We start from the raw sequence: 16979 nt of genomic DNA, 5'->3' as shown, positions 1-16979 counted from the left end.
GGCCCCACTAATCGCTCATCGTTCACAGAAACGCTCGTGCTTGTAATGATGGCCGGGTTTTGTAATGAATTTAGATATCGAAAAAGTTTGGCGGCAATTGTGGCCGGATGGCCTAATGGCAAGGCGTTGGTTTTCGGCGAGATATCACCAAAGATTGCGGGTTCGAATCCCGTTCTGGTCGTTATTTTTGTGTCATCTCGTACTTTTTGGTGCCATTACTTTCGGTTGGTTGCGTATGAGGTCTTCATGATCCTCTATGATATACGTATCACTAAATCTTCTGGGTTTGCCGTCGAAATATCTCTAGAAAATCGAGGTTATGTATCCTACATTTTGCCGGTAAGGGTTTTTTTTTGGGCACAACCCCTCCTAAGTAATTCACATCGACGACTAAGTTAAGCGCTCTACATATACTGACAAATCCCAAGTATTCGCCCTTTAAAGCAACATAGATGTCAAACTCTTGACGTATACACGGAGTCAATTCCGATGTCAGGAAACATGTACATATATTAGTGAAAAGGCGGGGTCCCTGTACGGTATAGTTCTCTCTATCGTACTATATACAGCGTAATTAATAGTAAGTTACTGTTGATAGAGAAGATTACAGAGAGCTCCGCTTTTTGACATGTTAGGCTTAGCGCACGTTCCTCCTGCCTTCCGTGCTCTCTTGCTGCTCCAACTGGGAAGCCGTTAGTTAAGTCTTCGCGCTCTTTTTTCCTTTTTCCTCTGGATATCCCTCCAGATCGCTTCAACACAGCCAATATCCCTAACCTACACTCGCCAAATATTTGATCACCATTGGGCGATCCCTCGAACACGTTCCTGGCGATCCTTGCTCTGGCCCGAGCGTCTCCTAGCAAGGCATTACGTCGTTGGCGCTGGAATGCTGATTCGCGCTCAAGCATTACTCACTTTATTCGTAGTAATCCGACAAGTTTCATTCCTACAACACATTATTTCAGGAAGATTCGCACAGTTACATATGACAAATGAAGAACTGAAGAACGACTCGCTGGCTCTGTAATTTGCCGAGATCTCCCTCATCATACTTCCTTCTCGCCTTCTTTCTTCCAACAACCTCTTTTCCCTTGAAATATGGGCCTAGAATGCCATGGTCCCATTTGGGTCATTGATGATCTAACTCATTGCTTCCAACGCAAGTACGTGATGCGAAACTCTTCTCGTGTCCATTTTTGACGCCTGCTAACAATTTTTCTCTCGCTCTAGCTACCTCCAAACTCTCTTGCCCCTCGTTTTTTGTGGTATCTCGCTCTTGCTGATTCTTTTCCACAATACCTACCCTCGACTGGCACAATGGTTGCGCTCTGGGTATAGATCTCTGGCGAACGGAAGCGCTGACCCGGATACTATTGAGGAAGATGACCTTGAAGATGTGGACGACCTTATTCTGCACAAGTCCGCCAGTCGCATCTCCCATGGCGACTTCGAAGTCAGCTACCCTCGAGGACAGCTTCTTCTAGTGACTTCAGAGCTTGCCGGATTGTTGGTGGAAATAGCCGTCTGTATTACAGTCTTGGTCACGCAATCCTGGGGTCACAAAGGTACAATCGCCTCCATAGCCAAACTGGCATCCTGGTCATATATCTTCCTCCTTGCTGCTGTGCGATTCATTCTCTCCGCGTTGGACAAGCAGATCAGACCCCGACTCTGGAACCACACAGCTTCCCTCTACGGTGTTCAATGGTTGTTGATTGTTTTTGTCTTCCGCTCCGAGATTATTCATCCTCATTCGCAGCGTGCTCTTATTCTATCGTCAATCGAGTTTGCCGTCTGTACGCTATTGGTATTACTTGCTACTACAACGCGAAGAGGAAACAAACCTGTGTTGCTTCAACGGGAGGACGGTCTGGAGCCCCCTCATCAACCATATGCTAGTCTCTTGTCTCTCCTGTCTTTCGCATGGATTGATCCTCTGATTTGGAAGGGCTATCGCCAAACACTAGAGCTAGATGATGTGTGGAACTTGACCGTATCCCGACATGCTGGTACAATTCTTAATGATTTCCGCCATAAATATAGAAGCTATCAGTTGATCTGGCGACTGCTGCGATACTTTGATCGGGATCTTTTTGTTCAGGCCGCTTGGACCGTGTTTTCGAATCTTTTCACTTTCATCCCGACTTTACTACTCAAAGCTATCCTCGAACACGTTGAGGATCCGCGATCGAGCCCACCAAACGCCGCGTGGCTTTTTGCTATCTTGTTGTTTGTTTCTGGCGCTATCCAAGGCATCGCTGATGGCCAAGCCCTATGGATTGGCCGAAACAACGTCGGCCTCAAGCTGCGTGCAATTATCATTGGAGAAATCTATTCCAAGGCATTGAGACGCAAAGCCGGTGCATCCACCGAAACTGAGGAGGAGAAGGATGACTCCAAGGACAAGAAGGACAAGAAGAAATCCGACGACAAAAAAGAAGATGGCTCCGCACCTATGACGAGGATTGGAACTATCATCAACTTAATGGCTATTGATTCTTTCAAAGTCAGTGAAGTCTGCGCCTATCTACACTTTCTATGGGCAAGTGTACCTGTACAGGTGATCATTGCCGTTGCTCTGCTTTACCGTGTCCTTGGTTTCAGCTCTTTTGCTGGTATCATTCTTATGGTCCTAATCTTGCCTGTGAACGTTTATATCGCTCGCAGTTTCCGTCGTATCCAGAATGAAATTCTCACCAAGACAGATGCTCGTATCCATACAACTAATGAAGTGTTGCAGAATATTCGCATTATCAAATACTTTGCCTGGGAACGACGATACAACGAAATCGTGAATGAAAAGAGAAAGGCAGAGCTCCGGTCTTTACGCTACAGATATATCATATGGTCTTTTGCTGCTACTGTCTGGTACGGCACTCCGATTTTAATCACTTTCACCTCCTTCCTCCTGTATACAGTCGTCGAAAAGAAGCGACTGTCGCCATCTGTCGCTTTCCCAGCTTTGTCGATGTTCTCCCTCCTTCGAGTGCCATTAGATCAATTAGCGGATATGATTGCCCACGTTCAAGAAGCCAAAGTATCCATCGACCGAGTAGAAGCTTTCCTGAATGAAGATGAGACGGACAAATACAACCAGGTTCTCAGTGATACGGACGAATCAGGCGAGTCGAAGATTGCGCTTGAAAAGGCTACTTTGACATGGGGTGGCAATTCCGGCACGCAAGATCTCACAGATGCTTTCCGGTTGATTGATGTCGACGTATCATTCAAGCTTGGCAGGTTGAATGTGATAGCTGGTCCCACTGGTTCAGGGAAAACGTCCCTTCTCATGGCTCTGCTGGGTGAAATGAAGCTCTTGGATGGCCGAGTGTATCTGCCTGGCGTAACAACTGATCGTGCTGAACTTCCAGTCGACCCGGAAACCTTGCTCACCGACAGCGTCGCATACTGTGCTCAAGAAGCCTGGCTCGTCAACGCTACAATCAAAGAAAACATTCTGTTTGCGTCACCTTTTGATCAACAACGCTATGATGCTGTTATCAAAGCTTGTGCGCTTGAGCGCGATTTGCAGATCCTCGAAGCAGGTGACCAAACGCTAGTTGGTGAGAAAGGCATCAGTCTTTCAGGTGGCCAGAAGCAACGAATCTCCCTTGCGCGTGCGGTGTACAGTCGAGCTCGACATCTCTTGCTTGATGACTGCCTCAGCGCCGTTGACTCACATACCGCGAAGCATATCTTCCGGGAGGCTTTCACAGGCCCTCTCATGGCACACCGTACCTGTATTCTCGTCACACACAATGTTGCACTTGCTGCGCCAGAAGCACACTACATCGTCGTTTTGGACAATGGCAAAATTTCTAGCCAAGGATCTCCCGATGAGGTTGCAGCTTCTGGTGCCCTGGGAGATGATCTGATGAAGTCACGGCCAACATCGAGACCAGGCTCCAAAGGACCATCTCGTACATCGTCAGATCTGGAAGAACAGATCGAGAGAGCAAATGGTGAGACCAACGGCAACACGAATGGAAACGCTAATGGCACATCTAAACCTGTTCCTGACGGCAAGGCTCCGGCAGGTGAGGGCTCTGCTTCCAATCTCACAGAGTCGAAAGCTACTGGTAGCGTTAAGTGGTCAACCATACAGATGTACCTGGCCTCGATGGGTCCTTGGTACTATTGGATTGCTGGTGGCGGCGTTTTTGTTGCACAGCAAATCGGCAATGTCGCAACCAATGTATGGATTCGACAGTGGGCAAATGCCTACAACGTGGAACAAATCGATACAACAGATGTGAGTGGTTATGCGTTGATGTCAAATTTCAAACTCCCGTCCTTTGTAACCGGTAGTGTCTCGCATCCAAATGTCTGGAACGGGATTCAGGCAAGTAGCGTGCGAGCTGATACCGGAGACCATGGAGTCAACGTCGCGTACTTCCTGGGCGTATACGCGTTGCTTGGTTTCGTCTACGTGTTGATCTCAATGCTTAGAGAATTGGTGCTCTTCTGGGGTTCACTTCATGCTTCTTGGAGCTTGCATCAAAAATTATTGAAGGCTGTGCTTCATGCTAAATTCAAATTCTTCGACTCGACACCTTTGGGTCAATTGATGAACAGGTTTTCCAAAGACGTTGAAGCTATTGACCAAGATGTGGCTCCGATTGCAATTGGTATGCTTCATAGTCTAGCCTCAGTGATCATGATTGTCATTCTCATTTCGATCATCACCCCGGGCTTCTTAATTGCGGCTATTATCATCACGCTTCTTTTCACTGCGGTTGGTGCGATCTACTTGAACGCGTCTCGTGACTTGAAACGGTTGGAATCCGTACAACGGAGTCCTTTGTACCAGCAATTTGGTGAGACTCTGACTGGAATCGTTAGCATTCGAGCATATGGCGATGCGCAACGTTTCATGATCGACAATCATCGCCGTATCGACTCATATAACCGGCCGCATATCTACTTGTGGGCCGCCAACCGATGGCTCGCTTTCCGTGTTGACATGATTGGCGCACTTGTTGCATTCCTTTCTGCTGCATTTGTCTTGATGAATATTGGCCGTATCGACGCCGGAGCTGCTGGTCTCTCCATGACCTACGCTGTCACTTTCACAGAGAATGTTCTCTGGTTGGTGCGTCTGTATGCGGAATCTCAACAGAGCATGAACTCCGTTGAACGTATTCGCGAATACTTGGAGGTCGAACAGGAGGCAGATCAAGTGATAGAGGAACGCAGGCCACCATCTGGCTGGCCCACCAAGGGAGCCGTTCAATTCTTTGACTACTCTACTCGATACCGTCCGGATCTCGATTGTGTGCTAAAGGAGGTGTCTTTCTCCGTTAGTGCGGGTGAGAAGGTCGGTATTGTGGGACGTACGGGCGCTGGAAAGAGTTCTCTTGCTCTTGCACTTTTCCGTGGTCTGGAAGCGGTCAATGGCAAGATTGTGATTGATGGAATCGATATCAGTACGATAGGATTGCAGGATCTGCGTGAAAATATCACCATCGTACCTCAAGATCCTACTCTATTCACGGGTACAATTCGTAGCAATTTGGATCCATTTGGTCTTTTTAGCGATGAGCAGATCTTTGTTGCGTTACGTCGTGTCCATCTCATTACCGATACAGCTTCAGGAACTGCGACACCGTCAACTCTAGCTGCTCTCGAGAATTCTGTGGAGGACGTCTCAGCAGCCCCTGAGAACAAAAACGTCTTCCGAAACCTCGACTCACCAGTTGCAGAGTCTGGCTCAAACTTATCGCAGGGTCAACGTCAACTCTTGTGTCTTGCGCGGGCACTTCTCAAGAGTCCTCGTGTTCTCATGATGGATGAGGCCACGGCATCAATCGATTACGCAACCGACGCCAAAATCCAAGAGACACTCCGTGAACTCAAAGAAAGCACAATCATCACCATCGCCCATCGCCTCCAAACAATCATCGACTACGACAAAGTCCTAGTCCTCGACCATGGCCGCGTCGTAGAGTTCGACCACCCATGGACGCTCATCAACAAAGAAGATGGCAGTTTTAGAAGCATGTGTGAAAATAGCGGAAATATGGATGTACTACTCGAAGGAGCAAAAGGTGCATGGAAAAGCAAAAGACTTGTTGAGACGGATTGATCCTTTTTATTTTCTTCCTATGCACAAAAACTTTGCACATATACCGTATGTATGATTTAATTTGCGAACATTTGTTATCGGCCTTTTAAGGTTTGAGATCTGTAAATATCCCATCATTTACTAGAAAGTACTTGTGTCCTCTTTCTCGAAGACCAAGCTATAAATGCTTGGCATCGTGATGGTTTTACATTTGAAAATATGGGGAGGTTATTTGATTGTTTCGATAGTGTTTGTTATCAGAATTCTATTTGTTCGTTCATTCTATGATATCACTTCTTAATAAACAGAGACCCCAGCTAGATCAACAATTACATGCCCAGGCGTGAGCCCTGTCCATTTAACAACATTTTCATATCATTGGGACTCAGTCTGATAGGTCAAGTAAACTCATCTGACTGGTGCTGACAGCCATCTTCTTCATTCCTCCAGATGGATTGTATGAATCGACCCAGCGTCTCCGAGATGGTGAACTGTTCATGCTGTTGCTGTTCATCTCCCTTTCCGCTTCCGAGGCATTTCCTGCCGCAGATTCTTCGGTAACAACATCAACTTCGAAATCTTCTAACTCGTCGTCTGCAAACAAGTTCGCTTCCGCTTCAGCATCCAGTCGGGCAAGCATATCCTGTGCACTTTCGGCTTGCATTGTCTCTGCCAAAGAACGATCATGATCTTTGACGCCGCCATTCGCAAATTGCTGATATGCCGCAAGACGTACCTTTTCTGCATAATTTACTGAAGATTTGGTGCCGTGGTTTGCTTGTTGATGGGGAGTCGACGTTGTTGGTAATACGGGCTTCTGTCCACGGAAACTGGGATTCACTGCTCGACGTCCACAAACAGAGCACACGCATGTCTCTGATGAACATAGGTCTGCACATGTATGTCCACAGGAAAGAGATCTACCACATGTAGTTTGACATTGGATTTTGGAATGGTCGAAATTGTGACATCGTAGTGTACAAACATGACCACAGCCGAGGATCTCTTTACATGGCCTGCTACAACCTCCTGTTAGCTCGGCCATTTCTTCCGGCAACTCTACGAACTCCTCGTTGCCATGCTTTTCGCAAATCAATGGAATATAGCGTGCGATACAAGTAGTTGCCGGGTCTGCTTCGCCCATAATGCGGATCACTTCCATCCATAGAGGGCTTTCACCGGCCAAATGTTCAGCATTACCAAACATGTAGAATCCGCAACGAGCACGAGATAATGCGACACAGACTCGATTTTCGACCTTGAGGAAACCGATTCCATTTTGTTCACTGCTTCGTACTAAAGACAACAATATAATCTCGTTTTCTTCTCCTTGATAGGAATCGACCGTGCAAACTTTGAGATGTCTGCCCTGAAGGTGTCTGTTGCTTTTCAAAAGTTTGAGGATTTTCTTCCGCTGACCGTTGTAGAACGTAAGCACAGTTATATGGCTGGAATCAACACCGGCCAAGACCAGATAGACGAAGAAAGTTGCAACCATGAGCGCCTCATTCTGGTTGTACTTTGAAAGCAAATTGTCAGAGTTTTCTTTCCAGTTATGACAGAAGAAAAATGCTCTGAGGTCTCCCATGGCTGGTACCTTTGCGAGGTCATTGACTGTCTCATGATCTTGAATGCTGTCATAGATAGGTGTGAGCAAACATCGAATCGCCGGGGCCATGCGACGCTGCAATGTCAAGGTTCTGAAGTCGACACCATTTTTTACTAGTCGCTCAAACATCGAGACATTGAGAAAGTAAGGCTCGTCTTCTAATTCTCTGACAGCACAGCTTCCTTGCAACTGTTTATGGTCGCCGACAAGAATCAAGTGTTCCAACGACTCTACACATGCTGCAGTTATCGGAGCTTCAATTGTCTCGGCTGCTTCCTCAATCATGATAATCTTTGGCTTCAGGGCTGAGACTAAAGCACGATATTTGCTCAGTCCGGTAGTAGTCATTCCAATTAATTTAGCGTCCTTGAGCACAACAAAATCGTGTTCCCATTTGCCGACTTGCCGATCTGTGGCTGCAGCATTGTATTTTAGGGTATGATGTCTGAAGACTGAAAGTAAACGGGTTTTGGCGCGTTGCCTAAGCTTATTGTAGAGGCTACCTCTTCTGCCAGGAGGTATCTGCCAGAGATCTTCAATATCCACTTCGATATTTTCAGTCTCATCAGAATTGTCTAATCCAACAAAAGGTTCTCGTAAAGGTAAGAAGGTCCCTCTGATAGCCTCGATCACGTCATCCAAGTAGTCCTGCTCTTGTTCGAGCTCTTTCAGCTGCTCATATTCTAGGTCCGCCTCATCCTCTTCTTGTTTGAGCCCATCGTCATCATAGCTAACACGATGGTTGGTGAATGCGTCTCCTAGCCAAATATTGATAGCTTCCGTACTAGATCCTGCCCACTGACTGGCCCCTTCACAGAGAAGTTCGTGCTGTTTCTCTGTTATAGCACCGTGCTGAAGAAAGAATGCAGCTGGAAGTGGCTCSTGCACTTCCTCACCAGAGAACGCAGATAACAATTCGGCCATCGCATCCCTTAGATTATCGAGCTTCTGCCGGATGGCGGGTAGAATGCTCCCATGTAGGCGTGGTACTGAAGTGCCTTTACTCACTTCGAATAGAGTTCGCTTTTTCACATTCTCATCCAGACTTCTACCTCCGAGGCGAATGTAGTCTGGTACAAAAGCTGAAACATGATTGAGCAACTGATCAAGAGCATGGTTGGTATGTGCTGCGACCACAATTGGCGGGTCGTTTGGCCTCCAATTTCCCAGGAACAATCTTAGTGCAGAAACAGATACATGAGTCTTGCCTGTCCCTGGCGGACCTTGTATTATCGCCAGTCTCTTCGTCAAGATCTGGTGAAGAGCCTCCCATTGAGATTCATCAAGATTATTTTGGGGCTTCCCAGGCCAATCAGACAGTATGTCAATGTACTCGTTGGTGAAAAGTTTCATTCGTGAGTTCTCTTTGACATATGCCGGGCGACCAATTTCAGGCTTGAGACTGCATATGTGTTCCGAGAATGGAAACCTATTTCTATTAGTAAGTGCTAAATTTTGCTTCTTAATTTTTTTTTTCGCAGACCTACACTTCACTATTCATCACTTGTAGAGTCTTCATCGTGTGTCGATTTGACTCAAAGTACCCGGACCTGGGCTGCACCATTATCCACTCCTGTTGAGGATCAAAAGGTGCATTGTTTGTGTCGGCAAAGAAAATATCGATTTGATGAGGTCGATTCTTTAGCTGTTCTAGGGGTCGCGCGGCCACGATAGCAACAAGGCACTGAGTTTGAAAGGAATCTTCAGCTGGAGACAGTGCCACCATGGATCCAGTTATCAACCGGCTTGAGTATTCCCACACGATATTTTTCCCTGCACGGGCAGTGGAGAAGGATATCTTGGTCGCAACGCCTTTTGGTGAAAGCGTTATTCCGGTGATATAGACCTGAAGCATCTACTTAGCCAAGAACAAAGTAAAATGTCTCAGTTGAATGGATGAATACCTTTTCATAGACGCAGATCTCTTGAGTGTCGGTCATAGAAGGCTCATCTCGCACGAGAGCCACTGCATCACGCAGTAGGGCTACTGAATCCTCTCTTAAAAGCTCATAATGAGCGCTCAAGTATGTCTTTGTAGACTCCCATGGCTCGTCAATCTGGTTCGTGGGAAGATCAATAATGTTTTCCTCCAGATCGATTGCATTTGTTTGGCCCATAATCTCCCGCGCTGTGGGTATTTCTGGATAGGAAAGCCAGCTCTCCCTGTTGTCCAGCTTCAGCGTCTTTTGAACATACTTTCGAATGTCCGGGTTTGCTTTGTTGACGGTTTGTGGTCTGGTGGGCGCAGCACCAAATGAGCCTCCGCGTGGGCGATTCTTAGGTGCCTTTGGTATTTTCATCTTCATGATGAGAAGATGCATTGACGGACAGACAGAGGATAGGTGACAGATTAAAAAATCATGAAAGCAACAAAACTGCCCAAGTGATAACGAATCGTTCTAGGAATTGCAGACGAAATTCACGCCGATAAATTGAATGTCATCTTTGGGGGAGATAGGGAGCTCCTTAATGAGAGGGAAACGAAGCTCATGTAAGAGAGGAGGTCTGGGATGTAGTGGTACAAATCTGATTCAAAGTGTACTTGGATAGGTAGAAAATGTTAAAGAATCCAAAAAAAAAAGATTTGGTTGATGTGCGGGTGAGAGTCTAATGACATGCAGCACAAACAGACAAAGAAGGAAGGAGCAAACGCGGTCGACGGATTTGGCCTCCGAGCTTTTATGTTCTAATTATTTATCTTATTTATATACAACGCCGATTATTTCATTGTATCCATCTCCTTTCAAACAGACTCACTTCCACGGGGCAACAGTGACGGGCACCATGCTGCTTTGTCTAGAGATGATACCGACTGGGACCGTCCACGGTAACATTCATTCTCTCCCATACTCGCTCCACCCCAAGATCGTCTTGACCACTACAAGACAAAAGCTGTTAGCAATGGTATTGTCTCGACGCAGACAAATCATAAACATACTCATCACGATAAGTCACATTAGGCTCAGTTTGTCCCTCCTGGACGTTGGGATTGCGGAAGAGGATATTCTTTTTCTGTAGACGATAAATACGAATCAGTATCTCGTTCATATGACTTACCCACGCTCAGAAATTTCGTACTTACCAGTCCTAGTGAGAGATGGATGCCTGCCGGGCTCCAGCTGAATTGTTCCTGGGGCGGTCTCCCTTCTATTAGAGCCTGGATATTTTTGGCGGCAACAGCAGCCTGTGCAGCCCCTGGTCTGGCAGCCTTATGCATTCCAGTATCTGCAATATCACCCACGGCAAACAAGTTGGGATATTTGCTGTCCAGGAACTGCAGGGTCGGCCGAACGCGGACGAAACCATTGTCTGGGTTGATGAGGGTCTCACCATTCGAGGAAATGAGATCGTTGACGAGGCTATTGTTCGGCTTCTGTCCAGTGGCTAAGATGACAAAGTCTGTCGTTAATTTTGTGCCGTTATTCAATTGGACTTCAGAATGCCTTCCGTCATTTTTAAAGCCATCTGATGGTACCACCACTCGAGATCCTGTGATAAGTCTATGTTGATCGATTAGCTTCGCAATCCGAATTGAAATTTGATAGTTAACAGGAAATTGACATACTTGACACCAAGTTCATCAAATCTCTTCTTGATTATGTTATGTATCTCGGAGTGGAAAGCCGGCATTAAGTTCGGGCGTGAATGTACGAGGGTGACTTCCTTCTTAGGGTAGTATTCTTTCAAGTCGGTAGCCATTTGCACTCCGACAGCTCCCCCGCCAACGATGAGAATGGAATTGGCCTCCTTCACTCTCTGCTGGTGGCTTTGCAGATATTGAACTGAAGATGCTTTGTCATCATGCTTCATCGATCCTGGCTCTGCAAGATTCGTTCCTGTCGCCAGGGTGAGGAACTCAAAAGGAATCTGATTGGATCCTTGCCATTCTCGATCAAGTTTTACATATTTAGGCTGGATAGAGAGTACGCGTGCTTGCACAACAACATGCAGTGAGCTATTGGGCACTGAATTGAAGACACCGCTGTATGGGATAAATGCTTTATGCTCGTGGCCGGGGATGACGGCGAACCGGGGCTGCAAGCTATGAGTTTCGATTTTCACCAATTCGATGGAAGATGAGAGAAAAAATCCGCTTACAAATGCAAAGAGATGATGGAAATGGCTATGTGGTTCAATTAGCAACACCTAGACGACCATTAGCTCATCGGCCGCTGAAACATGCAAGTTAACATCAATATATGGCTCACCCTGTGTGTTGTGGGTATCACACGCGCGAGTTCCTGTGCTGTAGCCTGGTTTCTTCAATTAGCTCGCAAATTCAACCAACGTATGTAGTCATCGAGCTACTTACTCGGCCAACGTAGGAGCCTCCCACGACAATGACGTTTTTCAACTGGCTAGTCATTTCAAGTCTTTCGAGAGCTTAGCTCTCAGTTCAGTTTCCTAGGAAGGAAATGTTATGCAGAGATTGTAGGCCCGATTTTGCGAGTTTGCGAATATGAGTCGAGTAATCAGAAAAACAGACAGAAAGGCCAATGCCCCGGGGTCCCATGCTTTATCTATTCCTCCGGTCTCAAGGACCACAGACATGCTCGAGGGTCGGAGATTTTGCCTTTCTCTAAATCCGCAGTTCTCGGAAATAGAGGGAGAGGGTTTGCTCCACTTGTTCCATACGTTGTTGGAATGAAGCCAGGGACATCTGCCGGCAACCGGAACACATTTTTATCTGATCAATCTGATAAGCTCTCTATCTCCGAGGCGTGTGGAGTGCGATATCCGAGACTTGAATCCGAGCCAATAATAGTTGGCAGTGGATGAAAATGCTCGGGGATTGTATAAGGTCTTAGCCGCTTATACCGAGATTCACGGTACGTAGTACGTACCTATGGCTGCTCTGGCGACATCGGCATTCAAGGCGATAGGAGAGAGTGGCAATGAGTCATGTCTTTTCAGAATGTTGGAGAGTCCTTCTACAGCTTCATAGGTTCTCGGCTCTCGAATAGACTCGTAGATAAAGCAAATTGGTGACTGCCAATCTCAAACGTTCTGCTATTTGCTATTCTCCTGTTTGATATCAAAGTATTTTCGTGTTGCCTGCAGAAGAGCTTGTGTTGAATTGTCCTGTGTGAATGTGCTGAAAGGAGGACTCCTGATATAGATAATGTGGGCTCTTTAGATATTTGATATGCTCTGGCTATTTGATTATTTCTCATGTTCTTCATATTTCTTTCATGATTCTATTCATGCATGTCAAATTAACAAAGTACGGGCACGCACGTCTACTGGTAAATGTTTATGCCTGAGGCACCAATGCGGAGATGCCGCGCACCCAAGTTTGCGCGCATTCCGCATTGAATTTATCTCTTGAATCATTATACCTTGAGAAGACTCCGTCATACGCTGTTTTATGCTGGAACCTCGTACAAGACTATCTATATAAGCTCTCATTCAATTGAAGGAGCAATCTCTGAACTTCGCCACCTACGTTTCTATTGCGATATTTCCCCGTCCATTTCCCCGTCCCTTGGGAAAGAGCTTTTAGCCCCAACAATCGTCTGCACTCGTCGCTTGCGGGGAACCGGTCGGCGCGGGGAGAGCGCGGGTTATCTTTAGCTAGCTGAACATGCCTTCGCTAGCAGATGATGACGATGATCGCGAAATTATAGGTAAGTCGCTAGTGGATTAGATGCATCGGAAGTCGCTAATCGAAGATATGATCTGTAGGGTCTCAAGATGGGAGCTCCGATAACGAAGATGAACAAATGAGAGATGTCGATGACAACGAAGGCGAAGGCGAGAATGACAATGACAACGACAACGACAATGACGCCGATCAAGATGACCAAGAACAGGACGCCGATAGTCCTTCAAACAATAGCCAGACGTCCGATGGCCCCGGAAACGACGCGCAACAGGACGATCAAAATGTACCGATGGACTCTCTCGATGCCTACCGTCCCACTGTTCGGCCGGAGTGTCTGACAGCGACAACGTATGATATTGTCCCAACGACCGCCGCGCCGCAAAGTACATCCATCAATGCCGTGACCTCGACAGGAGATATGCGCTGGGTTTTCAGTGGGGGCAGTGATGGATATATACGGAAATATAACTGGGTGGACTCGATCAATGGAAAATTAATGCTGACCGTGGCTCAACGACATCCCTTTGTCGACAGCGTGGTCAAGGCCGGTGTTTTGATGAACTACTGGGAGAATATGGATGGCAATGTCTTGTCTCCTGTTTACTCGCTTGCAGCTCAGAATGAAGGATTGTGGTTGTTATCCGGACTAGAATCAGGGAATATTCGTCTTCAGACAGTCCGTCATGAGGAAGGGAGAGAAATCGCCCTTCTCAAAAGTCATACATCTGCTGTCTCGGTGCTTAATCTCGCTCCAGATGAGCGCAGTCTCTTGTCTGGAAGCTGGGACAAGCGGGTTTTAGACTGGGACTTGAACACCGGTCAGGTCAAGACCGCGTTCGGAATTAGTTCCGGGCAGATTTCGGCGATAGAAATTAGACCTGACTCTGCGCTACCTGTTCCCCAGGATACTCAGGAGGCACAATATGAGAAATCTTTCTCGTCGAACAACCATTTACCTCCTTCTGCTTTGGTCAATGGCACAGCAAGCCATGGTGATGCCGGTCAAAATGATGATGCTCCAGCAGCATCCCCGGCAGACTCTCTCTTCGGCGGCGCAGATTCTCTTTTTGGTGATGGCGATAATAACATGGTAGATGGTGGAGAAGAGTCGGGCGACGCCGGCAACGTGGGCGAGAATGCATTGTTTGGAGGTTCGCTTGACATGGACATTCGACCTTCCGAGGAAGTGAAGCAAGAATCAGAGAATATCAGTCAGCCCAACGGCACAGACAATTGGGCACCACCGGCTGCAGAATCGAATGGCGTCCAGAAAGCCGCCTCCCCAAAATTGGAGGAAGCGCAGAGTAATGGGCAGATGGAACAAAGGACCGAACCTGCAGTCAATGGCTTACCACACGCGGAATCACTGGAAGATATAGCCAACACTAAAGAATCACAAACGTCAGAAGGCACCGCTCGAATAACTTCCGACACAACATTCCTGGCTTCTTCTTTTGATGGCACGATACGAATATGGGACAGACGGCAACCCGATCCTGTTGCGCGAATTACACCTAGAAACGTGCCGCCATGGTGTATGAATGCATGTTGGTCTTCGGACGGGAATTACATATATGCAGGCCGGCGAAACGGCACAGTCGAAGAGTACAGTCTACACAAGGGGCTAAGAGAGCCAGAGCGTGTCTTTAAATTGCCGCAAGTAGGTGGTGCAGTGACTGCGCTGAAGGCGATGCCAAACGGGCGACATCTGCTCTGGTAAGTTGCTATTATTGTCGTCATGTAACTTGGAATTATGCTAATTGTTATCAGTGCTTCGCACGATATTCTTCGACTATACGACCTGAAAGGTCAGCCTCACAAACACTCCCCCGTTCCATTCCTGGTTATTCCAGGTCACCGAACAGGTGTAATATCACAGTTGTACATTGATTCAGCTTGTCGATATTTGATCTCTGCAAGTGGTAACCGCGGTTGGGAGGGCAATACCACTGAAGTGCTACTAGGCTATGAGATCAATGCGTAATACTCCATTGTTCGGTTTTTTCCTGCTTCGAAACCGTTTTAATATTCGTCGGTAAAGGGTTTACATGCCCCTGTTTTATTGCTTCATGATACTCCACGGGCCAGCTCCTTTGATCTAGATATACAGTTGTGCTATTTATATGGGAGTTTAGACGGATTATCATAATGACGAATGAACATTGATTTCAGTCATTGAAGTAATATACAGTTCAGAATCCAAATACATGCACAAATTCATAATAGATAACGTTCCTCAACTCAAAGTCGCCCAAATGGAGAACAAAATTTCGTATATCAACAGAGAAAAAAAAATTAACACCAAGGGAATCATATCTCATTTCCATGCAAAAAGGGGACCAGCCCAAGAATAAGAATAAAACACCACGAAACAGTCGGAGGAAGGGCGGGGTCTTAGTAAAGACTCAAATCAAGTCCCACACAAACCTCGCCCACCTCCTGCGTCCACAGCTCATAGTATGTGTTATTCTCCTGCTGTATCCGGCCATCCTCATCCCAGTCAAAAAACACATATGCCGGATCCTTGCCCGTGACCTTCACAAAATTCGGCCCCGCAGCAAGATCTCCAAAGCCTCGAAGCGCGACATTGGGAACGTGCGTGCGTGCTTCCACCCTATTTCGCATCGTATTCACTGATAGCAGATATACGGGCGGTATCTTCGCTTCATCATGGGCGCGCAAAGGCATGCCGATCCACGCCGCGTTCCGGTACGATTCTTGACGCTTGGGTTCGTATTTCATGGGTAGAGGGCGCGTCAAGATCATCTTGTCGAGTTCCTGTGCATCAAGTAGTAGGCCCGGCGTTCGGAGGTATAGGACGCTGTCGTAGGCCATGAATTGAAGCTCGCCTATGCGCAGCAATTTTGAGTCTGTAAGCGAATATCCTTGCTCGATGACGAGGTTCATATCGATCGGTAATAGCCAGAATTTATAAAGTTTGCTCGCTTCCCGTAGAAAGGACAGGGCTCTGTTGACGACGGGATCTGTGGACATGATCAAATCCCATTCTTGCGGGTACATAAACAGGCGATCTTGTATCGTTGAGCCGCCTTCGACCAATTTCTTGTAAAGCGCGATTGTCGAGCAGATACTCGCAGGATTAGGCTCAGAGAGAAGCTGCAAATATGCAAAGTTGCCTTGATTCCATGTCTCTAGCTCGCCTGTCTCTGGGTCCAGTATCGATTGTTCCTTGTTCGTATCGTATGTCATGTGTTCATAATCTGCTTGCATTGAATCTAGCGATCGAAAATCTCGTTCTATATTTCGTACTGAGTGTTGCTGCAGCGCGTACCCCGCTATAAATATGCCGAACGTGCATAGAAGAGTGATGACTGAAATGAAGAGCGTGGCGACTGTGGAGGAGCTTAAGAGTACCATGTTGACCGTGGCATTTGCGGAATACAAACAAACCCAGACAAATGGACTCTCGATATCGTGAGGCCCGATGCGACTTGGACGTTTGTTTGAAGTTGAAATCGAAAGCTATTGACACGGATTGTTACACTGAAAGTCTAGACTGTGCACATGCAAATCATGATCTTGAATTGGAGGATGTATGACATCTGTTTACATGAGGCGGTTGTCCGGTGCAACTATCACCGCTTGGCAGCCTCAGGCCGCCAGTGATCAATTATCGATAAGAGCCGCGATTTAATCCCAATAAGGCTAGACTCTCTGTGAATCTTGAAGCTCCCAAAAAA

General features: G+C 46.9%; 5 protein-coding genes across 5 annotated transcripts; 2 read left to right on the top strand and 3 right to left on the bottom strand.

Annotated features, from left to right (window-relative positions):
* Positions 1-1098: 1098 nt before the first annotated feature.
* BHQ10_004812 (uncharacterized protein) lies at positions 1099-6085 on the top strand (the record flags this gene model as incomplete). The annotated part of the gene is made up of 2 exons (XM_040877219.1): positions 1099-1163; positions 1339-6085. 2 exons carry the CDS (start codon positions 1099-1101, stop codon positions 6083-6085), a joined length of 4812 nt encoding a protein of 1603 aa, XP_040733316.1.
* Positions 6086-6449: 364 nt separating this feature from the next.
* BHQ10_004811 (uncharacterized protein) lies at positions 6450-9979 on the bottom strand (the record flags this gene model as incomplete). Its single annotated transcript, XM_040877218.1, has 4 exons — positions 6450-6904; positions 7091-9102; positions 9161-9519; positions 9578-9979. The coding sequence occupies 4 exons, from the start codon at positions 9977-9979 to the stop codon at positions 6450-6452; spliced, it is 3228 nt and encodes a 1075-aa protein (XP_040733315.1).
* Positions 9980-10469: 490 nt separating this feature from the next.
* BHQ10_004810 (uncharacterized protein) lies at positions 10470-12039 on the bottom strand (the record flags this gene model as incomplete). The annotated part of the gene is made up of 7 exons (XM_040877217.1): positions 10470-10551; positions 10612-10685; positions 10756-11173; positions 11239-11708; positions 11772-11819; positions 11882-11926; positions 11986-12039. 7 exons carry the CDS (start codon positions 12037-12039, stop codon positions 10470-10472), a joined length of 1191 nt encoding a protein of 396 aa, XP_040733314.1.
* A 1218-nt stretch (positions 12040-13257) lies between these two features.
* Positions 13258-15262, top strand: BHQ10_004809 (uncharacterized protein; the record flags this gene model as incomplete). Its single annotated transcript, XM_040877215.1, has 3 exons — positions 13258-13300; positions 13359-14994; positions 15049-15262. The coding sequence occupies 3 exons, from the start codon at positions 13258-13260 to the stop codon at positions 15260-15262; spliced, it is 1893 nt and encodes a 630-aa protein (XP_040733313.1).
* A 410-nt stretch (positions 15263-15672) lies between these two features.
* Positions 15673-16656, bottom strand: BHQ10_004808 (uncharacterized protein; the record flags this gene model as incomplete). The annotated part of the gene is made up of 1 exon (XM_040877214.1): positions 15673-16656. The coding sequence occupies one exon, from the start codon at positions 16654-16656 to the stop codon at positions 15673-15675; it is 984 nt and encodes a 327-aa protein (XP_040733312.1).
* Positions 16657-16979: the final 323 nt, after the last annotated feature.

This window comes from Talaromyces amestolkiae (genome assembly GCF_001896365.1).
Source record: "Talaromyces amestolkiae strain CIB chromosome Unknown scaffold8.1, whole genome shotgun sequence".
NCBI lineage: Eukaryota > Fungi > Ascomycota > Eurotiomycetes > Eurotiales > Trichocomaceae > Talaromyces > Talaromyces amestolkiae.
The sequence above is the reverse complement of the archived record's forward strand: the minus strand, read 5'-3'. Positions and strand labels throughout refer to the sequence as shown.